Below are 24,191 nucleotides of genomic sequence, written 5' to 3' on the forward strand. Positions count from 1 at the left end.
AAACCGGTTTCCTAAAGCAAGAGGCTTTTCAGATCCCTTGAATCAAAGAAGGCCGTGTCCCTTCCCTGAGACCATTAACTTTGATTTCCAGGGTGATAGGAACAATGGCCCACAACTGGGTACAGGGCATTCAGTGACTGATGAACAGTGGCTGTCACAGAAGGGAGGGTCAAGTGGAGCCCACTTGATAGGGTCGACCTGTGGAAGATGGGAGCCACTGAAAGAAAACCTTGACGAGACAGCTCTTTAACGGCACCAACACGCAAGGGAAGCCGCATTAGGCAGATGGCAGGGGTGTAAAGCTTGCAGCAGAGACCACAAGGCTTGCAGGGGCCGGAGGGCAGTGAGCAGATTACAGCCTGATCCTCTGCCCTCAAAGAGCCCCTGACCCATTTCTCTGCAGAGAGGAAACTGCCGTGGTCAAGACAAGCAGAGGCTGTGGCCAATACAAGCAGCTGCAGTAAGTGCTCTATTTTTTTGTCTGGAGGGGGCAGCCAATGGGAGCTGTGAAGAGTGACAAGGGGCATCAGAAGCCACATGTGCACAAAATAGGGAGCCATGTGGTTAATGTGTCAACCACACACGCTTTCCTTCCACAAAAATAAAATCCAGCCCTCCTCCTCCAACATCCCCCAGCCTAGGTTCTGAGTAGCGAGGACTCTCATCTAGAGCAAGTCCCAGGCAGCCACACCACAGACAATCCCAAATCCACAGGTGTTTCAGGAAAGGTCACTGGGGGGCTGTTTCGAGACCCTGAACCTGGACACAAGGTAAAGAGAAACGATGGTGCCGCGAATATGGCCCGGGATGAACAAACTGTCCCCTTACGGGAGGGAGGGATAAACAAGGAGGTCTGGGCTATCCCGGCCCTGCTGAGCCCGGAACTTCGCTTTTTACGGTCAGTAGCCTCTCGGACAACGCAGGCAGAAACTCCACGACCTGTCCTCCTGTGCCTAAATGATCCAACGGCTGTTCTGGGACTCCTATATGGTGGGCTCCTTTTCGGGGGTCCTGGAACCCGGGTTTGGGGGTCTGTCTTTCCAACTGACCACCAGAGACAGCCAGGGTTCCAGGGTCAATTTCAGCAGCGATCCTAGAGGTGCCTCCCAGGCTCGCTGGCCAAGGGCAAGAGCAAGGGCTCGGGACTGGGTCTGGGGGAGACCCGGGATGGGCGGGGACCGTGAGGGCAACAGGTGACAAGCCGCATCGGGAGGGAAGTTCTCCGCTCTGAGGCCGACAGCGGCCCAGGCGCCCCCAGGGTCCGGCCGGCCCCCCGCGGCACTTACGCGCTCGTGGGTCCACTGCTGGGCAGAAGCGAAACTTTCTGGGGCCCAGCGGAAGAGTGCGGTAGCGCGGCGTGGCCCGCCATGATACGCAGAGCCGCCGCAGGAGGGCGCAGACTACAACTCCCGGCACGCTCCGCAGGCCAACGCCTACAAGTCCCGTCGAACCCCACAGCAGGGGGGCGTGGACTTACGACTCCCGGGCTCGCGGCACAGCGCTGAGGTCTGCATCTCCTGGCTCTGCGGGCGCCACCCGCCCGGGGTTAAGCCTTTCAGCCCCCGCATTCTCGTGTGTCCACAAGTCATCGTTATCACCGTGTGGCTTTTGAGAATTTGAGATGTTTCTCGTTTGAGTTGAATAGTACATGGGCTGGGCTGTAAGTGCAAAATACACCTGACTTCCAAAGACTTCGTATGAAAAAAATAATGTGGAATAGCTTATTACTACTTTTATATTGATTGCATGCTGAGACGATAATACTTTTGATAGGTTGGACGAGGTAAATGAAAAGCATTATGTGTCGCTGGGCTTCCCAAATCCCCCTCATTTCTAAACACAGGGACCTGTCCCGGGGCGCCTGGGTGGGTGGCTCAGCCGGTTGAGCATCCGACATAAGCTCAGGTCATGATCTCTCTGTCTGTGAGTTCGAGTCCCAGTTGGGCCCTGCGTGACAGCTCAGAGGCTGGAGCCTGCTTCGGATTCTGTGTCTCCCTCTCTCTCTGCCCCTCCCCCAATCACAGTATCTCTCTCTCTCTCTCTCTCTCTCTCTCTTTCTGTGTGTCAAAAATGAATAAATGCTAAAAACAAAAAATAAAATAAACACAGGGACCTATTTGAACTCAGTGCTCAAAACGTATGTGTTAATGAATGAACTATCACCCCTGACTTCTGCCCCACTCTTGGCCTGATTTTCTGAGTTCTGTTTTCTATTTGTAAGTTGCAAGGCATTCTGAGGCTGGGCTCAAGAGAACAGCATGCATTCATTCATGTCTCCTATGGATCCGAGACAAGAGAACAGAACCCCCCGGCGTACTTCAGCCTGTGACTGAAGCCTGGGCTCTGTCATTCCTTAGTTATGGCTGCACCACCCTTTCCTCTGCCCTAGCTCCCACCATTTAATCTAGAAACACCTTTCTACTTCACAGGACTTAGCTACTGGTATCCAGTCAGGCGCCATGGCCTCAACATTGGCTGGGTGGGATAATACAGGAAAGGAAATAGATTTCCTACTTGAGTTTGGGGTTTGGCATGTCATCAGCCATCTTTTATAAAGTAATTAGGTATAGACAAGTCAGTGATCAGATGGATGAACAGTCAATCTGTGGGGGCTGTGGGGAAGTGATTTCTGGTCCCTGTTAAAAACTGGGAACAGAAGAGGGAATAGTGGGACGGTGGCAGAAGGAAAGTCATTGTTCCAACCACAGCCTGAACGGTTTTGTGACATATTGAGGGTGAGAGAGATTTTAATGTTGGATTTTAGTGCCATTTTTTCAGGACTATGATCTCACATCCTCAGGATTGTGACCTCACTTGACTGGGTCCCAGAGACATGGGGTCATGACCTTACATGCTTGGGGCCCTGCCCCCACTTGATCAGGACTGTGAGCTCACATTCTCAAGGCTGTGATACCTTGCACTCAGGTGCATGCCCCTGTGTCCTCTGAGCCATGGCCCATCGTGCTGGGGCCTGTGACCCTACTTCATATTCTCAGAGCTGTGACCTTTTGCCTCAGGCAGCGACCCCACATGTTCGGGGCTATGAATATTGGACTGTGACGTCTCTGAGCTCTGATGCCCTCCTTGGTCTAAGTGGGAAACAGAAATGTCACAGCGTGGCTGTGAGATGTAGAAATGAATGGGTCTGGTGGAGACCAGATCTCAGTAAAAAGTCACTTTCCAGTCTCCTGTGGGTGTCTTCCGTCAGGAGTCGTCTTCTATGTGGGCAAGGTAGACACTGAGACCCCATGAAGGGCTCTGAGAGGCACTAGAATTCCCTGCACACCCTCTGAAATGGCACCCGTGTTAGTCAGCTCATGCTGCCTTAAAAAGTCCCATGGCCCAGGTGGTGTCAACAGGCCTCCAGGCTAGAAGTCTACGATCAGGGTGTCTGCAGTGTTGACTCCTTCTGAGGCTGTGAGGGAACACCTGTCCCATGGCTTTCTCCTAACTTCTGGTTGCTGGCACTCCCTGGCGTTCTTGACTTGTGATAGTGTAATTCCACTCTTCACATGGCATTCTCCCTTTGCCTGGGTCTCTGTCCAAATTTCCCCTTTTGATAGGGACGCTAGTCATATTGGATTACAGGCCTGCCCTGACCCCTATGACTTCACTTTAACTAATTACATATGCAGTGACCATCTTTCCAGATAGGGTCCCATTCAGAGGTCCTGGGAATTAGGACTTGAACACAAGAATTTGGTGGGGAGGAAGAGGAAGACACAGTTCAACCCATAATGTGCACGAAGCTATAGATTTGTATCCACTAAAGTACGTCATGGAAATGCAACTCATGAAATGATAGACCCACAGACTTCATTTTTTAATCACAGGAAGGGATCTGAGAGATCACTGAGTTTAAACCTCTCCAGTTGAATTGAATAGATAAGGAGAGGAAGTGGCTTGCCAAGGATCCAGCCAGAATGGTAGATGTGATTTTCTATTAAGGCCAATATTTGTGGGTTTCCTCTCATTGTTGAATAAACAAGATGCTTTGAGGGGCGCCTAGGTGACTCAGTTGGTTAAGCGTCCAACTTTGGCTCAGGTCATGATCTTGCGGTTGTGAGTTTGAGCCCCGCATCGATCTGTGCTGACAGCTTAGAGCCTGGAGCCTGCTTTGGATTCTGTTTCCCCCTCTCCCTGCCCCCCTCCCCCACTAACACTCTGTCTCTTTCTCAAAAATAAACATTGAAAAAAAATTAAATAAAGATGCTTTGAAAAATTAGTAATGTTCACTGTTTTTGTTCTTTTTTTACTTATATTATCCTCATTATTGGAAAAAAAAAATCAGAGGCAGATTGTTGAACCAACTGTAACCAAGTAGGGGGACGGATACAGGTGGGTGCTTCCTTCCCCAGACTCCCAAGTTCATTGCAAGGTGCCTTGGAATAGTTTTAAGGTGACGTGTTTAAGGTGTGCCTTCCCAGTTGTGTGGACAACCGAACCATGTAATTTTCTCTGAGTCAAGAAGATTAAGTCATCCCACCAATTTCCTGGGACTAGAGTAATCCTATAGAAGTCTTTCTCCAAATAAGAATGACCAGAGGCTGACCAACTTGAAAGTGGTGCTAGTTAATCTTTGCAGTCTTACACCCTCTAACATGGGCTTCCCACTGCCTTCACACAGAGCAGGCCTGTACACACGTGGCCAGGATCATCCTGGAACCCTGCATACCCCCTCTTACCCCCTAGCCCCACCTCTAATCCTTGTTACCACCCAGTTCTCCATGCCCATCCATTGCCTGTCTTCTCTCTAACCATGAGTGATGCTTAGATCTGATTTTCCGAAATGGTCAAGGTCAAAGAACCAGGTTTCCATTGTCCTCCTTTGGGTGCTCTGGCCACAATTTCTCTTGTGGAGGAGCTGGGAGTGTGTGTGTAGCGGGGCGGTTGGCGGCGGGGGGTTGCGGTTAAAACCACTCTATACCTAAAATCTGGACTGGCCCCAAAGTGGAGAGGGTAGTTCAGGATAATCCTTCTTCCCCTTCCCAAACGTCCCCCAAACCTGCAAAGTATCTCCCACCAAATTTTCAGGAGACTGCAAATTCCCAGCAGGAAGCATAGCATTCCTGATTGGAGGGCTAATCTCTGAAAAGTCCTTGTTCGAACACAGTGGGTCATGAAATAGGAAAAAACAAAAACAAAAACAAAAAACAAAAAAAACCCAAACTTGGACTTGAAGACAGCCCAGGGGAGAGACAGGGACAGAAAACAGCCATGGAGCACTCCAGACACACTTGGCCTCCTGGACAATTTTGCCTAAGGCCTAAATAGAGCAAATTTTCCACCACCCTGACCCACACAAGGCTTGTTCCACACTTTACCTCCAATCGTCTCCCTGTATCCCTCCCTTCACCCTGAATCCTAAGCTAGATCCTCCACACGCAGAGAACTTTTAGAATCTTACAGAAGGACCTAAGTAGAAATGAGGGGAACACAGCCAGGGATGAGTCCATAGATGCTAATTTTTTATTTGTGCATATGATACAATGATGCTTTTTGTCTTTATGAGCTGATTACAGTCATAATTCTTATTTGGGGCTGAATCATTGGCAAAGCAAGTACTTTTACGCATATGACCTCATGTGCACCTCCGTTGTGTGAATAGTCTGTCTTTGTGTTGTTGGCATTTGTACAGTTTTGCAGATGAGGATGCTGAGGGTCTGAGAAGCCCAAGGTCACAGTGCTTCAGTAAAGGACTTTAGATTTGGGATATGGGTCCAAGGCTCACATCCCCAGAGCCTTCTCAGATAATCGACTTTGGGATCTCTTCTGCTGGTCTTTCCAGATTCATGGGCCTCTTTGTCCTATCTCAGGTAGGTTTTACAAATGAAAGCTGTCAGTTCAGCAAACCAGGCAATGTCTGGGCTGATGGGCCATAGGGAAGAGCTCATGGGAAGCCACTGGGCAGTGCCTGGTGGTGACCAGGTGTTATGTAAGCAAGTGCGGAAAGAAAAAAACAGAAGTAGAAAAAAGCCAGAAAGATTGTCTCCCATCAACTTAACCCAACCAATCATAGACATTGCTGGGCATTGAGGGAGGTTCTAGATCTGCAACATGTGGCTTGTGCCCTTGAGGAACTTCCATTCTGGTTGGGGTCATCTGAGGTCTGGGGTTACCCTGGGCTTGGAGTTCCTATTCAGAGACCAGCAAGGTTCCTTCCTTCTGGATTTTGTCTGAGAAAGTGGGGCGGTGGAAATGCTGTGAAGACATCTTCCCTCGGAATCACTGTGGATTCTTTATGCTCCCGGAACAGCAGGACGTCTGCAGCCCTGTGTCCAAGGCACCTTTTATTGACTTAGAGGGGGAGGGACAGGCCCACAAGAGTGTAGCTGTGGTTCAGTGGGTAGAGGGAGGGGAGAGCAGGAGGTTGCGGCAAACGGAGCGTGTGGTCAAGATATGTAGAGCATGGCCACTGGTGTGCAGCGCTCTGACTATAGTTTTCAGCACAGTTGCCCATAGGCTCCTTTTCTGATTGGGTGTCTTCCCATCTCATCTCTGTTTCTCCCTGCCTCTTGCCTCAGATTCCCAAGGAACTAAATTAGGGGAAGACGCTCTACTCTTCACCCTTGGGGATGACAAAACATCATGAGAAAGGTAAGGAGATCGACATGATGTATTTAGGGAAGTGCTCTCAGGGGTACAGCTGAATGTGTCTGAAGAAACACTTAGATGACCATCTTCAGAGGTGAAGGGATGGGATGGAGTGAGGAGCAAATGAAGCGAGCATCTGTAGTGAAGGCCCCCCAAGCTGCCTTCTAGGAAGAGTGGCATTAGGACCACACTGCGTTGGCTTTGGGGGATGTGAGCTGGAATCCTCTACCTTTCTCCTCCCAGGGCTCAGCCTGTCCTCTGACTAAAGGTCAAACAAAACTTTAATAATTTTAGTTTGAAGGGGGTGCTGAACGATTACCCTGATCAGAAAGCTGTAGGCTTAACTCTGAGCCACAACTAACTCATTGCCTCTTTCCTTTTGCTATTTCTTCTGTCCCTGGTGAGTGATGTCCCCACCTACTAGCTGGCCAGCCCATGAGAGCTTTATCCCTTCGCTGGTGCACCACACAGTCCTCTCCAGCAGGTGTTACTGGCCTAATTCTTACAACTAGACCCTCAATCTTCCCCAGCTAGGTAAAATGCCTCCAAGGCTGGCCACCCAATTGCAAATAAATCATTGAACCTGCAGCCAGATCTGAAGAGGTGAATACTTTATGTGCTCTCTATGCTCCTGCCCAGGGCTGTTTTTAGTAGCTACTTTATTCAACAAGCATATATTTGGTGCTTCCTGTGTGCAAAGTCCCACTCTGGGGACTGTGGAAGACACTGGAACTTAAGGAGTTATAGCCAAGGGTACCTAACTGGGGTGCATCTCAGAATCACCTAGAAAGGCCCCACTCCAGAGCTAAATCCGGTTCACAGATCAGGACCAGGTTTGTTGGTATGGAAAGGTTAGAAGGTGGCTTTTATCTAGGTCTTTGAATGTGAAGCTATGGGACAGTGTAGGGGACAGGCATGTGTGTGGCTAACTAAAAAGCAAGGTCAAGTTATAGCCATTGCCATGGAGAGGAATGAGCATGGTGCTCTGAGAGTACAGACTAGGGAAGAAAGGTTAATATCTATAAACTAGCAGCCTGGGGTAAGAAAGGTAGACCGTGTCCTGCAGGCATGGGCCCCCAAAATACATACATTAGGAGAATAATGACACCTGCCATTCTTTGCTCCCGCTCATACACAGTGATAGAACACCAGGGCCCATCTAGCAGGCTGGCAGATCAGGTTCCTGCCCTCACGTAGCTTTCAGTCTGTGCAAGTGTAAGTATGACACATGGTGGACAGTGACAAAACTACTTTAGAGGGGACAAGCAGAATGGCACGGCATTCCGGAGAGTGCTCTTTTGATTTATAGAAAGGGGAGGGCTTCCTAAGGAGATGGGCTTTCAGCTGGGACCCGTGACCATGTGACGGAGACCCAGAGGAGACTGGGAGAAGGGTGTCTGGAAAAGGGCCTGTGGTCTCTTGTGCTTGGATCCCGAGCTACATGGGGGTGACGGCAGAGAGTGGAATACAAATGGGAAAGTTCATTGGCACCAGCTTACAGGGGCCCGGAAAGCCTTGCTGAAGTGTTGGGGCTCTGGCTGCATGGAATGAGAAGCCACTAAAGGTATTGAAGCATCCTGGTATCCATTCAGAGCATACTTGGTGTGGAAAGAGATGAGCAGCAGGAGGATGGTGAGGAATTGAGGTCATCTGGGGATGGAACCACGGACATGCAGCGACCATGGGCAAGAACAGCCCTGAGGGACTTGGTGGAGGGGTGGGGAGGCAGAGTCAATAGGACTTGGCCGTGGGGGTGGAGGGAGGGGAAGTGCAAGACTCAGAGATGACTCAGATTTGGATGGGAGATGGCCAGAGAAAGCTGGTGTCATCCACCAAGCGGGTGGAGAACATTTCGGGTGGACAGTGATGAATCTGAAGTGTCAGCTCAGTATCCGTCCTGAGAGTAGGAGATGTTGCTGGAATCTTCACCCTGGGTGCCTTGGCCAAGGTGGGTATTTATTTATGTGGACATTCAGAGCTGGGCCCTTGGCATTTGGAGGGTAGCAATGGTATCTTGTCATCTTTACGTCCCGCGAGTAGATGCTTCATGCAGAGGATGGCACTCACTGTATTCGTTCCTTCCACCAAAGATTTAGGGACCAAATATACAGGGGCCAGCTCAGGTGGAAGATGCTGGAGCTATGACAAGAAACATGTCTCCCGTCTAGCTGTGGGTTTTCAGAATCCGGATTGCGTTCTGACTATGCTTATTCGAGGAAGTGCTTACGTTGGCCCTGCAGACGGTCTCATCCAGCAGTCACTGAGGGCTGAGCAGAGTCAACGCCTCCAAAACCAGCTGGCAACTGTCCAGTCAAGCAGGGGACAGACCATCTCACCAGCAGCCTGCCTCTGCACAATTATCAAATGCTTTGAGTCTAGGACCCTCATAAAGTCTTGAAAGATCCTCCTTTCTGGGAATCCTTCCAAGTTTGAGAGCCTTCTGAACTAAGCGATGTCCAATTGAATGAATTAATGAAGTCGGAATCCAAGGAGTGTTTTTTTGTGGGTGGCAGTATAACAGTTCCAGGTGGGAGACACTTTCTGTGGAAGAGGAGACATGCAGGGCCTGCTGGCGGAAGGTATTGCTCTCACCCCCACCCCCGTGGCTGTGACATTCTCTGAGGCACCCTCCACGATGCTCCTTCCTGCACCACCAAACTCCCTTTCAAAAGAAGGAGGCGCCCTCGTAGTTGTAGGGGCCTGGTGTGTGAGGGGGGCCACTGGACACCTGCTGCCGGCAGAGCCAGAAGTGCCGGAACAGACTTTTGAGATGCCTGCGGAACTTGACCCCGACAAACACGTAGAGCACGGGGTTGAAGCAGCAGTGGGAGAAGGCGATGCCGCGGCAGATGAGCAAGGCGTAACCCAGCTGCTGGCTGAACATGCAGCTTTGGATGACCCTGAGTTTCAGCAGTGTCTGCAGAAACAGGATCAGGTTGTAGGGAGCCCAGCTGAGGAAGTATGCTGTCACGATGGTGAAGATGAGCCGGACTGTCCGGTGGTGCCGTTTGGACCGTGAGCGGAAGAGGGTCCTGAGAATCTCCACATAGCAGAACAGGATGATGGCCACGGAGAGCAGGAAGATGATGTTGTGCTGGTAGACTGAGGCTAGGAACCACCTGAGTTCCAAGTAGTCACAGTACGAAGGAGACTGAAAAACCTTGTGGAAGATGGTATCAGTGACGGAGAACAGGATGCTGGTTGCCCACACGGCTATGGTGGCCAGCACGCGGCACTGGAGGGTGTGAACACGCATGGACGAGAGGGGCCTCACCACCGACATGTAGCGGTGGACCGTCATGATGGTCAAGAAGAAGATGCTGCTGTAGAGGCTGATGGAGAAGATCATGGTGAAGAGCTTGCAGGAGAAGTCCCCCAGCACCCATCCCCAGTGATACTCCAGGGCCCACACCGGCAACAAGCAGGAAAATGCCAGGTCTGAGAGGCACAGGTTGAGGATGAAAACATTGGTGAGGGATTCCAGGCTCTCGTACTTCACCAGGACCCACAACACCAGGCTGTTGCCCACCAGGCTGAGGAAGAACACCAGCAAGTACAGGATAGTGGTGCTGAAGGTGGCAAAGGTGAAGTTCTTGTTCTCACACAGAAAGCTCTCATGGTCATAATCAAACAGAGTGGTGGACTCTGGGATGCCTGTGGGCTCCATCTAGACATGGAGAACATCTGAAATGAGAGAGATGTGGAGTTTCAAACCACTTGGTTAGGCTAGGATCGATAGGACCCTGTGTGTATATCGATATGTATATATAAAAGTGTGGTCCAAGGGCACCTGGGTGGCTCAGTCGGTTGAGCATCTGACTTCAGCTCAGGTCATGATCTCACAGTTTATGGTTTGAGCCTGCGTCAGGCTCTGTGCTGACAGCTCGGAGCCTGGAGCCTGCTTCAGATTCTGTGTCTCCCTCTCTCTCTGCACTTACCCTGCTCATGCTCTCTCTCCCTATCTCTCAAAAATAAATAAGAATAAAAAAAAAAAAGAGTGTGGTCCATGATCCAGCTACCCATCATGAACTATTTGTAATGAGGCTAAGAACTTTTGCCCGAACATGAAGTCACTGAGCAAACTGTATAGTTTGGGAAGCATTATATTTTTCTTAGCAAGGCTCTCTTGATGGAGGAAGTGGTGCTTTCATTCACATCCATTTACTCTGTCATAAACCCCCTTTCTCCTGAAGCCTGGCATTTGAGTAACACTAAGCTAGACCAGTCTCCCAGTAGGTGTATGAGAAAGAACCGTGGAGCCAGATTCAAAGAACTGAGGTCAAATTTGGGCCCCGTTACCCTATTTATGGGCAAGCTATCTAACCTTCCTGAACCTAAGGTTCTCAAGTATAAAACAGAGCTAACGATCCCCACGTTGTTCATTTATTGACCAAGTATCTAAGTGAGCACTTACTCTGCCTGCCCGCCTTCCTCCCTCTGTCTCTTCCTCTCTCCCTCCCTTCCTTTCTTTCTTACTCTGCTCCCTCCTCTCCTTCCTTCCATAAATCCTGATGGCAGGATTGTTTCAGGAGACTTGCTGTCTCTTGGAACAGGTCTGAAAACAAAGGAGAAAACATCTCTCATGTGAACTCAGGTAGGAAATAATCTCAAGACTGCGATGAACATGGAGACTCTGGGAGACCAAATCATCACTAACACAGATGTTCTTGTGAAAGAAAGTAAAGGCAAAGTGACCTCTAAGGGTCAAAGGAGCCAGGAGGCAAAACAAAAAGCTGACAAGTCCAGTTTGCCAAGAAATGGTTTATTAAAGGGGCTTACGGACAGAAGTGTGTCTTAGGTGACTGCAAGGTGAGTAGATCTTTGCACTGCACCTCCCGTAAGACTTGAGTTTATAGCCCTAGAGGCTGAGGAGTACATCCTGGGAGACACTGGGAGGAAAAGTTTGAGAATATTTGCGTGTCATAGTCTTATCTCCAGAGCAGATCATGATGGCCCGTTACGCCCCAGGTGTATATTTAAAGGTTCTTTATTATGCCCATGGTTAAACAAAAGAGAAAGAATGGTAATGGTGGTGTGGGAGGGGGGGTGGTGGGGGGATTGTGCTCAAAGAGGCCCTAAGTCACAGAGCGGTCACCATGGCGGATTTGTCCAAGATGGCGTCAGGCTGGCCGACACGCTCGCTAACACAGAGGATTAACTCTCAGAGAAGAAAGCCGCCTCATTCAGGAGTTTCTGTTACAGAACTTCCTATATAGGCAAACACGTGGAAATAACTTAAGTATTCTGTAGGAGAGGAAGAGCCGAGAAAACTGGGCTGAGTCACATTGATTCAATGCTCTGTTGTTAGGGAGGTTTTGGAAATCGGGAGACTAGAAGGACAAGGAGAGCGAAGGGAAAGGACTGAAGAGCCAGAGCTCTCGTGGAAAGAGGTGAGTGAAGTTTTGGGAAGGAAGACGGGAGACTGTGCAGAGCGGCTGCCTGTACCTCGTAAGAGCGTCCTTGTCACCTGCCAGGTGCCAGGCACTGGGCTAGCCCGGGCCACTCATCTGCTGCCTCCATCTGTGGCTGTCTGCCAGGCACGGCCACCCCCACCCTACAGAAGACGACACTGAGGCTCAGACCGGTGAAATGGCCTTCTCTGTGGTAATAAAGCCAGGAGGCAGGAAGGAGGCCCAAGCCGGAGCCAGACCTAGGCTCTCCCGCCTTGCGTTTGGAGATGGTAGCCGGGTTTCTCACTTACTTACTTAGGGATGGGAGGAGTGACGAAGGGGGTCTCAAGTGTGTCCTGTTTTAGGTAAAGTCAGGTCATGTCTCCAAACACCTCAGGGAAATGGCTGAAAATGTTACATACGGTTGGTTGCTTTTGTAGTCCTTAGATGCCTAAAGAGGAATGCATAGGCCTTCGTTATGTTATGTTTCCTGTCCCCTTGTGCTTCTTATTTTCAAAGCGTTTGTGGCTTTTGTTCATTTTTCTGCTTGGAATAATAATGTTTTTCTTGTGGATTTTGGGAGCATTTCTTAGTCTTGTCAACCCATTGTGCTTTTTTTTTTCTTCCTTTTTAAAAAAATTTACTTATTTAGGGGTGCCTGGGTGGCTCGGTGCGTTGATTATCCAACTTCAGCTCAAGTCATGATCTCGTGGTTCATGAGTTCAAGCCCTGCACTGGGGCTGGCTGCTGTCAGTGTAGAGCCAGCTTCAGATCCTCTGCCCCCACCTCTCTGCCCCATCCTCTGTTTGTGCTCTCTCAAAAATAAACAAACACTCTAAATAAATAAGTAAATAAATCTATAAAAATATATTTAAAACTATATAAAATATAAAATATATAAATAATAAATAAATAAAAATAAAATAAACAAATNATAAAAAATAAAATAAATAAATAAAAAATAAACAAAAAATATAAAAATATATTTCAAAATATATAAAAAATAAATAAATAAAATAAAAATAAATAAATGAATGAATAAAAATAAATAAAAAAATAAATAAACAAACACTATAAATAAAAAAATAGAGAGAAAGAGAGAGAGAATGCACAAGCAGAGGAGGGGCAGAGGGAGAGGGAGAACCCCAAGCAGGCTTCCCACTGTCAGTGCAGAGCCCGATGTGGGGCTCAGTCTCACAAATGATGAGATCATGACCTGGACCGAAATCAAGAGTTGGAGGCATAACCAACTGAGCCAACCAGGTGCCCAATCCATTGTACTTTTTAGCTTTTCATTCTGTCCATGCTTTTCCTTTTTCTTTCTTTTCTTTCTTTTTTCTTTTTTTTGACATTTAGAAAGTAGGAGTTTACATCTGATTCAATACCAAAGGGCTTGATGACCTGTGATGTAAGGCAGGCCCTGTGACAGATGCCAGATCCTAGGGTGGAAACATGACTAATAAATAGTCTCTTTCTGGAAGAGGCTTGTAGTTTAGAATAACGTTAGAAATTGTACAAAAGTCTGGGACTTCCTGTCATGTGACGAGTTGAAGGTGCATGTAGTTTGGGACAGGAGCCTTGTATGCACCCCTCGTATTGTACAGGTGATCCCCAAGTCTGCTGCTTGGTTCTCATCTTCCCCTGATCCGGGCCCATCGGAGGTCAGCCCGACTTCTTGACATCTTCTTAACCGGCGGCATGGTTGGAAATTTCTCAAAATGAAATGGCTTCTCCTGACAAAGGAGGTACCTTGTCCCTCTTTTAATTCTGTAAAAGCAAGTAGCTTTACAAACAACATTGTCACATCTCTCGTGACTACAGAAGAAAGCACCAGAGAGATGGGGTGGCCGCCGGGGCTGATGATTTGTGTGGAGTCACCAAAGCACACGTCTCTCCTTGTGTGTAATGGAGTTCACATTTTCTGCTCAACTCTCCAGAAGGGAAGTCCTCAGGCTGGTCTGGGATGGCAGGGAGCCAGTGACCAAACTACACCATGTCCATCTCTCCTGCCTCACCTAGCCTTTTACTGATCGGTGATCCTGAGTCACGTGGCTTGAATGGATTGGTAAGAGAACTTTCCAGTTCCTGTTCTGCCAGGTTGCCAAGTACTGAATTATTTACTATGGAGAAGAGTGGGTTTCACTTCTCAGGAATGTTTGAGTAAGCTCTGGTGAACTGTATATAAACCCTGGAACAAATACTAAAACCGAACCCAAAAACCTTCCTGCGGGCACTGCTGAGTTACCACGAGATGGTAAACACTGGAAGGGGCCGGGCATCTGAAAAAGAAGAATGGCTGAACAGTGGGATTCCTACTTTTATGGCTTTGGCCTCCGGGCAGGACCCGGTCACGAGGGGCAGCTGAAATTCCAGTAGCAAAGTCACCAGTTTTTTGGTCTTGAAAAACCAGAGGGCTGAGGTTAGGACAACCACAGCCACGGGAGAGGGGGCGAAGGACATCACAGAGAAGAAAGGGCTAGAGAGTGAGACCCCCCAACTCTGTGTGTATGTTCTGCCCAAATGTTTGGCTGACCTCTGAACCACGAATGTCCACTGGGCGAGGCAGAGGCACTGAACTGAAATGGACCCGCTGCTCACTTCAGAGGAGGTGGAGTTTGGCGTCTGAGCCGGCCACGTTCATTGTGTGCGAAAACCAATATGAAAAACAATCAGTACTTTTCAGAATCTGGTCTGCAGAGCATAACAGCCAGGGGGATGAGACATGAGCAGCATACGAAGAAGTAGCAGAACACGGCCCCTCCTCAAAAGATGAGCCTATGGGGCACCTGTATGCTCAGTCGGTTAAGTACCCGCCTTCAGCTCAGGTCATGATCTCACGGTTCGTGAGTTCAAGCCCCACATCGGGCTCATTGGTGTCCTCGCAGAGCCCTCTTCGGATCCTCTGTCCCCCTCTCTTGGCCCCTCCCCCGCTTGTGCTCGCCCAAAAATAAAATAAACATTAAAAAAAATTACAACGATCAAGAAACTGTCCTGGAGATGCCCCAGACATTAGAATCTGCAGATATGCATGGGAATGCAACTCTTTTCACTGTGCTCAAGGGACTAAAGGAAAATATATCCCTAGAGAAAGGACAGGTAAATCTCAGCAGAGAAAGACAAAAATCTGTGAAAATCTCAAAAGGAAGTAGAAGCCAAAAACCATAGATATCTGGAAAAGCCAAAATGATTTGGAAGTAAAACAACATACTTCTTTCTAAAAAAATTTTTTAAATGTTTTTATTTACTTTTGAGAGACACACACAGCCACACACACACGGATGAGTGAGGGACGGGCAGAGAGAGAGAGGGAGACACAGAATCTGAAGCAGGCTCCAGGCTCTAAGCTGTCAGCACAGAGCCCGACTTGGAGCTTGAACTCACAAACCATGAGATTATGACCTGAGCCGAAGTTAGACACTTAACCTTCGGAGCCACCCAGATGCCCCCTAAAGCAACATATTTCTAAAGAATCTGAGTCAAAGAAGAATTCACAGGCAAACTGGAAAATTTGGAACTGCATAATAAGGAAAAATGGCACATGTTAAAACTCATGGCACACAATTAAAGCATACTTAGAGAGCAATTTATACCTTTAAATGCTTCTATTAGAAAGAAAAAGGGTCTAAAATTAAGGACCTAAAATCAATGACTCAGAAGCTGGGGTGAGGTGGGGGGAGGAAGAGAAAATTTAACCCAAAGAAAGTAGAAGAAAGGAAATAAAGCTAAAAGAAGAAATAAAGAAATAGGGAATAAAAACAAAATGCATAAATCCAAAACTGGTGGCTTGAAAAAACATGTTTGGAAATGTAATAAAACTTTACCTACATTGAGAGCAAAAAGAAAGAGGACACAAACTGTGAATAACTGGTATGAAAGAATGGTTATGGCTACAGATCTTACCAACTTTAAATAACTAACAAAGAACTATCACGATCCATTTTATGTTAGATTCAACAACTTACATAAAATGAACACATTATAAAACTTCTACCTACCACAGCTGGCATGAAGTGATATGGCAAATCTGAAAGTCCTATCTTTATGAGAGAAATTTAATTAGCTATTAAAAAAAAAACTTTCCCACAAAGAAAACTCCAGAGCTAGATGATTTGTCTCATACATTCTGTCAAACGTTTAAGGAAGAGATAACATCAATCCTATACAAATGATCTGAGATACGGGATGGAATATTTCTCAGATCATTTCATAAGGCCACCATAACCCTGATACCAGAACCAGACAAAAATAGCACAATAAAGAAAACTACAAACCAATATCCCTCGTGAACGTAGACACAAAAATCCTTATCGAAATATCAGCACGTCAAATCCAGCAATGTATTTTAAAAGGATAATATGTCATGACCAAGTAGTGTTTATCCCAGAAATATGAGAATAGTTTGATGTTGGAAAAATCAAGCCATTTAAATCCCCATATTAACAGAATAAAGGCAAAAGCTACATGCCACTTTTTGATCAATGCAGAGAAGTATTTGACCAAATTCAATACCTATTCATGATGTCACCTCTCACCAAATCAGAAATGAAAGGGATATTGAATATCTATAAAAGCTATTCTACTTTCCTGTTGGTTATTCATTCATTTGCTCACAATGTCATAGGCGCTTCTGGTCTGGGCTCGGGAGGTCTTGGGGATACAAGGAAGAATGGTGCCAAACCCCAAACCTCTCCGAGTTACTTGCTAGGAGCCCCATTCCCTTTTGCCTGTCACAGCTCTCCCTCCCTGTCTCCTTGTCTCCATTTGCCCACCTCGACTCCAAGAGAGCAAATGTAGCTTTCCAGTCCACCATATAATCTGGATCAAGAAACCCAGATCGAAATTATCCAACCACCAATAATAACAATGCCTGACCTAAAGGCTTGGAACCAGATAATCCCCTAAACTTTCATCAGCAGGAGAAAAAGAAAAACAGGTACAGGACAGGTCTACCCAAAGTAGACAGGTTGTAAATACACCAGGTTGTCAGCGATGCAGATTTGGAGGAATCCCCACGAGAGTTCAGGCCTCCTCATATTTACCAGCTCGCCAGTTGGTTCCGATGCCCACCTGGAGTTGAAGAACCCGTGGTACAAGCTATTAACATTAGAGGAAAATAAAAGTTAGAAACTTAAAGGAACTCACCTATATCTACACCTGCTTACATGCGTCTTGAGGCAGAAATGATGCTTTCCTGCTGCAGGTTGTACTCCAAGAAACTGAAACAGCTGCCCTGGCCAGGGGCTTGTGGCAGGAAGTTGTGCAGTCTCAGAGGGAAGCAGGGAGCCTTGGCTAATCCCTCCTCTCCCACCTCCTGGCTTCCTGGCTCTACTTGCCCCCAACCTCCCTATTCCCACCCAAGACATCACATCAGAACCTGGCCCCATCACCGGTCACCCAGCCTGCTTCCAAAGGCAGCTGGGGTCGACAACGTAGAGGTCACCTGAGCCCCTGGGTCCCCCTGAGAATAGTCAGGTCATTTTGGAGGTGGAAGGGATCTTAAAGGATACATTTTTTAAAAGTTGTATCTGGGAGAAGAGAAAAAACCTTGGCTTGGAAAGATAGTGTTTTTTAGCTCTGGCTGGGGTGCTGACTTTAAACTAGGTGCCCCGGTCCCAGAAGGCGCCAGGAAAAACTGAACTGCCCTGCGCCCGGCACCATCCATGGCGGCGGCGGCCTGGTGAACCGGCAGCAATGCCTGCGGAGGCTGTCCCGGTGCCGGGTGAAGCGGCAGCGAAGCTGCGACAGCGAAGCATGCGACAGCAGCCCACCGAAGCGGTGGCGGCACGCTGCAGCGACGCGGACTCTATGGACCTGAAGTTGCTATGTTCCCCGAACGCACTCGGGTTGTATCCCTGCTTGACCCCGACAGATCTGAGGCTATGACACTTCCTCCACCCCCCACTATACCCCCAGGCAACAGGGAAGCAGTGACCTGAGGGACTGTTCAGGGCAGTATAACAAAGCCCACGGACTGGGACCTGGAAACAGGCGGGGTGTGGGGCGTAGAACTCAGCCCACCTTGTATCCATCCTTAGCACAGGGAGATCGGACCGAAGAAGTGATTTGCAACGCTTGGTTGAGAAGGGACTGGGGCGACGCCATTCTTCTCCCCACAACCACCAAGGAAGGGCCTCAGGGAGGCCAGCAGACACAGGGGAGACAAGACCTGCCTACACCAAACCACACCCATCCCCTCCAGTTAGCTGTTTTCTTGTTGTTGTAGCTGTTTTTACGTGAGCCTGGGTTTGCGTGTTTATTGGTTTTGTCTGTGCGTTTGTGTACCTGGGTTCCCTCTGTGGTTGTCTGTTTTCTTTTTCCAGGGCTACCTCAAGAAACAAGCCAAACTACACATGGTGGAGAGTCCCAAATACCACTACCAGTAGGGAAACAAAATAACCAAACACTCAACAAGAGAAACTAATAGACACCATCCAAAGAACACTTCCTGAAAAGACAGGCTGTGAACAGTCAAAAGAGCCCTCTGTAATACAGCAGAACTCTCAGGGGTCATGTGTACAACAAGCTTTTAAAATTAACAAGAGATAGAAAGCTAACCAAAATGACGAAACGGAAGAACTCTCCTCCAAAGAAACTCCAGGAAGAAATGACAGCTAGAGAACTGCTCAAAACAGATATNACAAAAAAATTTAAAAATCAACTGGCATACTTTAAAAAAAAGTTGTATCTGTATTTTAGCCGAAATTATATTTTATTTATATACCAGTCATGTATCATTATGACGATGAGTTTTAAGTTGAGATGAAATTCATGTAACATAAGATTTACTATTTAAAACATTTTTTACATTTATTTATTTTTGAGAAACAGAGTGAGACAGAGCACAAGTAGGGGAGGAGCAGAGAAAGAAGGAGACAGAGAATCTGAAGGAGGCTCCATGAACTGTGAGATCATGACCTGAGCCAAAGTTGGACACTTGACCGACTGAGTCACCCAGGTGTCCCTAAAATATCCCATTTTAAATGGCAGGATTCAGTCGTTTGCAGCCTATTTCACTATATTTACAAGCTGTTGTTGCTGTCCAACTCCGAAACATTTCCTGAGCCCCTCAAAAGAAATTTCATACTTGTCAGCGGTGAATCCCATTCCCTGCTTCCCTCCATCTCTGGCAAACCACTCTAATCTACTTTGTCTTTATGGTTTTGCCTGTTCTGGACATTTCATCTAAGTGAAATCATATAATACGTGACCTTCGGTGACTGGCCTCTTTCACTTAGTATATATGAAATGCTTTGAAGGTCTATCCATACCGTGGCATGTAGCACTACTTCATTCAGTTCTGTGGTTGAGAACTATCCCACTGTGTGGATAAACCACATTTCATTGGCCCATTCATTGGAGGACGTTTGGGTTGTTTCTACTTTTTGGCTGTTATGAACAATGTTGCTCTGAACATTCATGTACAGGTTTTTGTGTGGATGTATATTTTCAGCTCTCTTGAATGGAATTGCTGGGTTGTAGGGTAGGTCATGTTTAACTTTCTGAGAAACTGCCAGCCTGTTTTCCACAGACCTGCACCATTTTACTGTCCCACCAGTAATGCGTGAGGGTACCAGTTTCTCCATATCTTCACTGACACTGGCTAGTTTTGTTTTTGTAAATTATAGGGTATGAAAGTTTTGTAAATTATAAGGTAGATCACCATGATTTTGATTTATGTTTCTTAAATGGATAACAATGTTAAGTATCTTGTCATGTGCTTATTGCTCTGGTGGGTATCTTGTTGGAAGTATCTATTCAGAACATATGCCTCTTCGGGGGTGCCTGGGTGGCTCAGTCAGTTGAGCATCCAACTTCAGCTCCTGTCATGATCCCACAGTTTATGTGAGCCCTGTGTCAGCCCTGTGTCTGGCTGTGTGCTGACAACTCGGAGTCTGGAGCCTGATTTGGATTGTCTGTCTTTGTCTCTCTCTGCCCCTCCCCCACTTGTGTGTGCACTCTCTCTCCCTCTCCATTTCTCTCAATAATAAATTAAATAAACATTAGAAAACAGAAACTTTGCCTTTTAAAAAATATTTATTTATTTTGAGAGAGAGAGAGAGAGCTCAGAAACGCATGAGTGGGGAAGGGCAGAGAGAGAGGGTGGGAGAGAATCCGAAGCAGGCTCCATGCTGGCAGCACAGAGCGTGACTCTGGGCTCAATCCCACGAACTGTGAGATCATGACCTGAGCCGAAATCAAGAGTAGGACGCTTAACTGACTGAGTCACCCAGGCGCCCCTGAATATTTCCTTTTTAAAATTTGGGTTAGTTGACTTTTTATTATTATATTGTAAGCATTATTTAAATATTCTGGATACTAGAGTCTTACCAGATATATGATTTGTAAATAACTTTCCCCATTTTGTGACTACTTTTTTGTTTCACACACAAAAGTTTTAATTTTGATGAAGACATATTTATGTGTACATTTTTTATTCTTGTGCTCGATTATATCAGAGTAATACTGGCTTCACAGAATGAGTTAAGAATATTCCCTCTGCTTCCACCCTCTCAAAGAGATTGTAGAGAACTGATGTAATTTCTTCTTTAAAGATTTGGTAGAATTCACCCACGGACCCATCTGGGTCTGGGATTTCTGTTTTGGAAAGTTATTAATTATGGATTCAATTTCTTACTAGATATAAGCCTGTTCACATTGTCTGTTTCTTCTTGGGTAAGGTTTGACAGATTAAGTGTTTGAAAGAATTGGTCCATAGGTTATCAAATTTGTGGGCATAGTATTGTTCCGAATATTCCCCTATTATCCTTTTAATGCTGATAGAGTTTGTAGTGATGTTTCATTTTTCATTTCTGCTAATAGTAATTTGAATCCTCTATCTTTTTCTTAATGTGATTAGAAACTTATTGATTTTATCAAAATTTTAAAGAACCAGCTTGAGTTTTGTTGATTTTCTCTACAAAAATAGGATCACATTTATCCTTTTTCCTTTAAACAAAATGCCACAAACACCTTTCCAAGCCTATTTATTCTTTTTAGCTGCATTGTGGTGTCATACTTTACTTATTTCCCTACCCAAAGAAACAGGAAAGGTGTCCAAACAGACACTCAGTTTGCTGCCAAATTTTCAAATTACTGCAACAACACAGGAACATCAATGTACATATATATATGTATATATATATATATATATCTAATGTACTGGTATTGATATTTCTATAGGATGGATTTTTAGAAGTGGTGGATTTCTGGGTCATATGTGAATCTTACCTTTTTGCACATGAAAATGTATGTGAATTTTACATTTCTGTGCATATTGTCAGATTGCCCTCTATTGTGGTTGTGTTTATTTACATTTGCACAATAGCGTACAAGTATCTCCATTCCATGCCCCTGGTCAAAATCAGATGTTACTAGCTTTAACAGTTTTAGTCATTCTGAAGTATCATAGAAGTATCATATTGTTTTGGAGCACCTGGGTGGCTTAGTTGGTTAAGTGTCTGATTTCAACTCAGGTCATGATGTCACAGTTTGTGAGTTTGAGCCCTGCAACGGGCTCTGTGCTGACAGCTCAGAGCCTAGAGCCTGCTTCGTGTTCTGTGTCTCCATCTCTCTGCCCCTCCCTCACTCATGCTCTGTGCCTCTCTCTCAAATAAAATAAACACTAAAAAAAATTTTTTAAAGTATCATGTTGTTTTGATTCAAATATTATATTATTTTTAGTTGGGCATTTTATTCCACAACTTAATTGGCCAGTTGCGCGTGTGTGTGTGTGTGTGTGTGTGTGTGTGTGTGTGTGATTGTTCTTTCCCAAGGCAGGTAATGATTGAGGGGGCTCATATGGAAAGTGTTCAACAAGTGTTTATTCCCTAAATATGAAGATGCAATTTGAAACTAAGGTGCTCACATTTCCTCATGTTTGGTTTCATTGTGAAAAAGAATTCATGGTCTTGATTTAAACACAAAGTCCTGAAACACTAGGCAGGTCGCACAAAGGTGGAACTGAGTTCCAGCCTCATGCAGGTTTGACACGAAGAAGGGGAAGTCCAGTCTTGGGTACAGCACCATGTAGACAGGGGCCTGGTAACTACGTTCGGGTCTGGATCCCTCTGTGGGGAAGTGGGATTCAGGGCAGAGACTAGCCCCGGAGGCATCAGCATCAGAGTAGGGCCTTTGGCAGGAATTAATTGCTGTAACAGGAACTGCTGATTCTAAATCTCCTGGGTCTCACAATCTCATTGGACCGAGTGCAGCAAGATAGGTGATTCTGTTTGAGCCCATACACTTGAGACCCGCATTAGCAGATGTGCATCAAGGGTCTTGCACCTTTGGGGGCCCTTGGAGATCCATGCTGGCCTCACTGGGTGGTCCATCCCCAGGGGACATCTTCAGTCATGGAAGCGAGGAGGGCCACCTTGAGTAGCCTCAGAGACCAAGGATCTCATGGAGGGTTTCCAAGGGAAAGACACCACAGCCTGTGGATGACAACACCAGAGACCATTTCGGGCCCCTCGTCGTTAACTGAAGTAGGCTTCGGGAATGGGAGGGACAAGTGCCCAGGTCCTGTCAGTGGGAAGAGTGAGCTAGGGCCATCGTAATCTGGACTTCGAGGTTAGCATGATCTTATTTGAAACTTAGGCTGGAGAGCTTGGGGTTTCTCTAGCTGTGCCAGAGTCTAGGGCAGAGTTAGATCTACGGGAGCAAATTAGATAGTCTTCGCTTCGAGAGTTACAGGAAGACACAACTCCATGGAATCACAGTGGGTCTCTATACAGTAGAGCCTCAAATATTACTTTTATTATATTATTATTATTGAATAGGTAATAGCATCACAAGAGTCCCTGTAGATCATAGATTACAATCAAAGATATATTTTGAAAACAATAAGAATCCACAACTCCATAGTAATAATAAATAAATAGGTGAGCGGGTAGGGCTCTGCTTGAGGGGAAAGGCCAGTAGGTAAATGTGGAGGCAGATCTGGGGTTGGAAAATCGCTGTGCAACCATCACAGAGGAGGCTGGTTCAGGCAGGAGCCTCCAATGGGTGTGAACTCTAGGCGTGGGAATTTTTGATAAGGGGCGATATATTTGCATGGTTCTTTTTTTTTCTATAATGTTATTTTTTTAATGTTTATTTAATTTTGAGAGAAAGAGAGAAGGAGAAAGGGAGAGAGGGAGAGAGAGAGCACAGCCAGATGTGGGGCTTGAACTCATGAATCGTGAGATCATGACCTGAACTGAAATCAAGAGTTAGATGCTTAACCGACTAAGTCACCCAGTCGGTTATTTGCATATTTCTAAAATGTCTCCACACAAACTACTCATTGGTTACAAAGGAAACGATAGTAACTACATAGCATAGAAATCAGACAACACCTTGACCAAATGATCAAATTTAACATCCCCAACAAGGGGCAGGGGGACAACATGTGCCTCCAGATATGATACCCTGGGGAAGGCACAGCAGAAGTGCCCGGATGTTAAGTCACTCACCCACAGTCAAAGAGCAAGAAAACAGTAGCTGAGTGGGCTTCATCCCAGCTTGTCTGACTCCAAGGTCTCAGGTTTCGGGGGGGGGGAGGAGGGATGGCTTGGTTTAAGGAGAGTCACTCTGCCGTATAAGGTCAGGCATGGGGACGTGTCACAGTACCTGGCTCCACGGGCTGGGGTGGACAGCCCCCCTCCACTCATCCTCCAGCTGCTGCAGAAATGCTGCCGCAGGCACAGCCCTCTTTATATACGCCAGACTAGCACTGTGAGATTCCAACACCAATTTTTCTTTTCATACAAAATTTTGGACCCACATAACAAACGAAAGACTACTTGGTGACAGCTTTAAAACTTGAAGCACGACCATTCTGGAAAACAGCCTGGCAGTTTCTAGAAAAGGTTAAAACACCTGTACACCTACATGTCCCAGTTATTCCATTCCTAGGTATTTACTCAAGAGAACCACAAACAGCGTCCCTGCAAACGTTTGTTCATAAGTGATCATTAGCCACTTTATTTGTCATAGTGCCAACCGTGGAGTGGCCCGGGCATCTGTCATCAGGGGGGTGGATAAACAGATAGGAATGTCCATACAGTGGAATGCCCTTAGCAATACAAAGGATCAGATGATTAACCCAGGGTGCACCACCGATGAATCACAACATGATGATGCCGAGGGAAAGAAGTGAGGAACAGAACACCCTGTGTGATTCTATTTATATAAAGGTGTAAAAAAAAAAAAAAACCCGCAGACTCA

General features: G+C 46.6%; 2 protein-coding genes across 2 annotated transcripts in view; both read right to left on the reverse strand.

Moving 5' to 3' along the window:
* FYCO1 (FYVE and coiled-coil domain autophagy adaptor 1) overlaps positions 1 to 1,379 on the reverse strand; it is a 69,801-nt gene extending 68,422 nt beyond the window's left edge. Inside the window, exon 1 of the mRNA XM_077776923.1 lies at positions 1,287 to 1,379. The gene's annotated coding sequence lies outside the window, so the exon portion shown is untranslated. The remainder of the gene's footprint in view (positions 1 to 1,286) is intronic.
* A 7,880-nt stretch (positions 1,380 to 9,259) lies between these two features.
* Positions 9,260 to 24,191, reverse strand: part of XCR1 (X-C motif chemokine receptor 1) — a 94,359-nt gene continuing 79,427 nt past the window's right edge. Inside the window, exon 2 of the mRNA XM_077777141.1 lies at positions 9,260 to 10,278. Within this exon, the coding sequence (XP_077633267.1) occupies positions 9,260 to 10,261 (1,002 nt within the window). The 5' untranslated portion in view covers positions 10,262 to 10,278. The remainder of the gene's footprint in view (positions 10,279 to 24,191) is intronic.

This window comes from Crocuta crocuta, unplaced genomic scaffold (assembly GCF_008692635.1).
Source record: "Crocuta crocuta isolate KB4526 unplaced genomic scaffold, BGI_CrCroc_1.0 scaffold77, whole genome shotgun sequence".
NCBI classification, from domain to species: domain Eukaryota; kingdom Metazoa; phylum Chordata; class Mammalia; order Carnivora; family Hyaenidae; genus Crocuta; species Crocuta crocuta.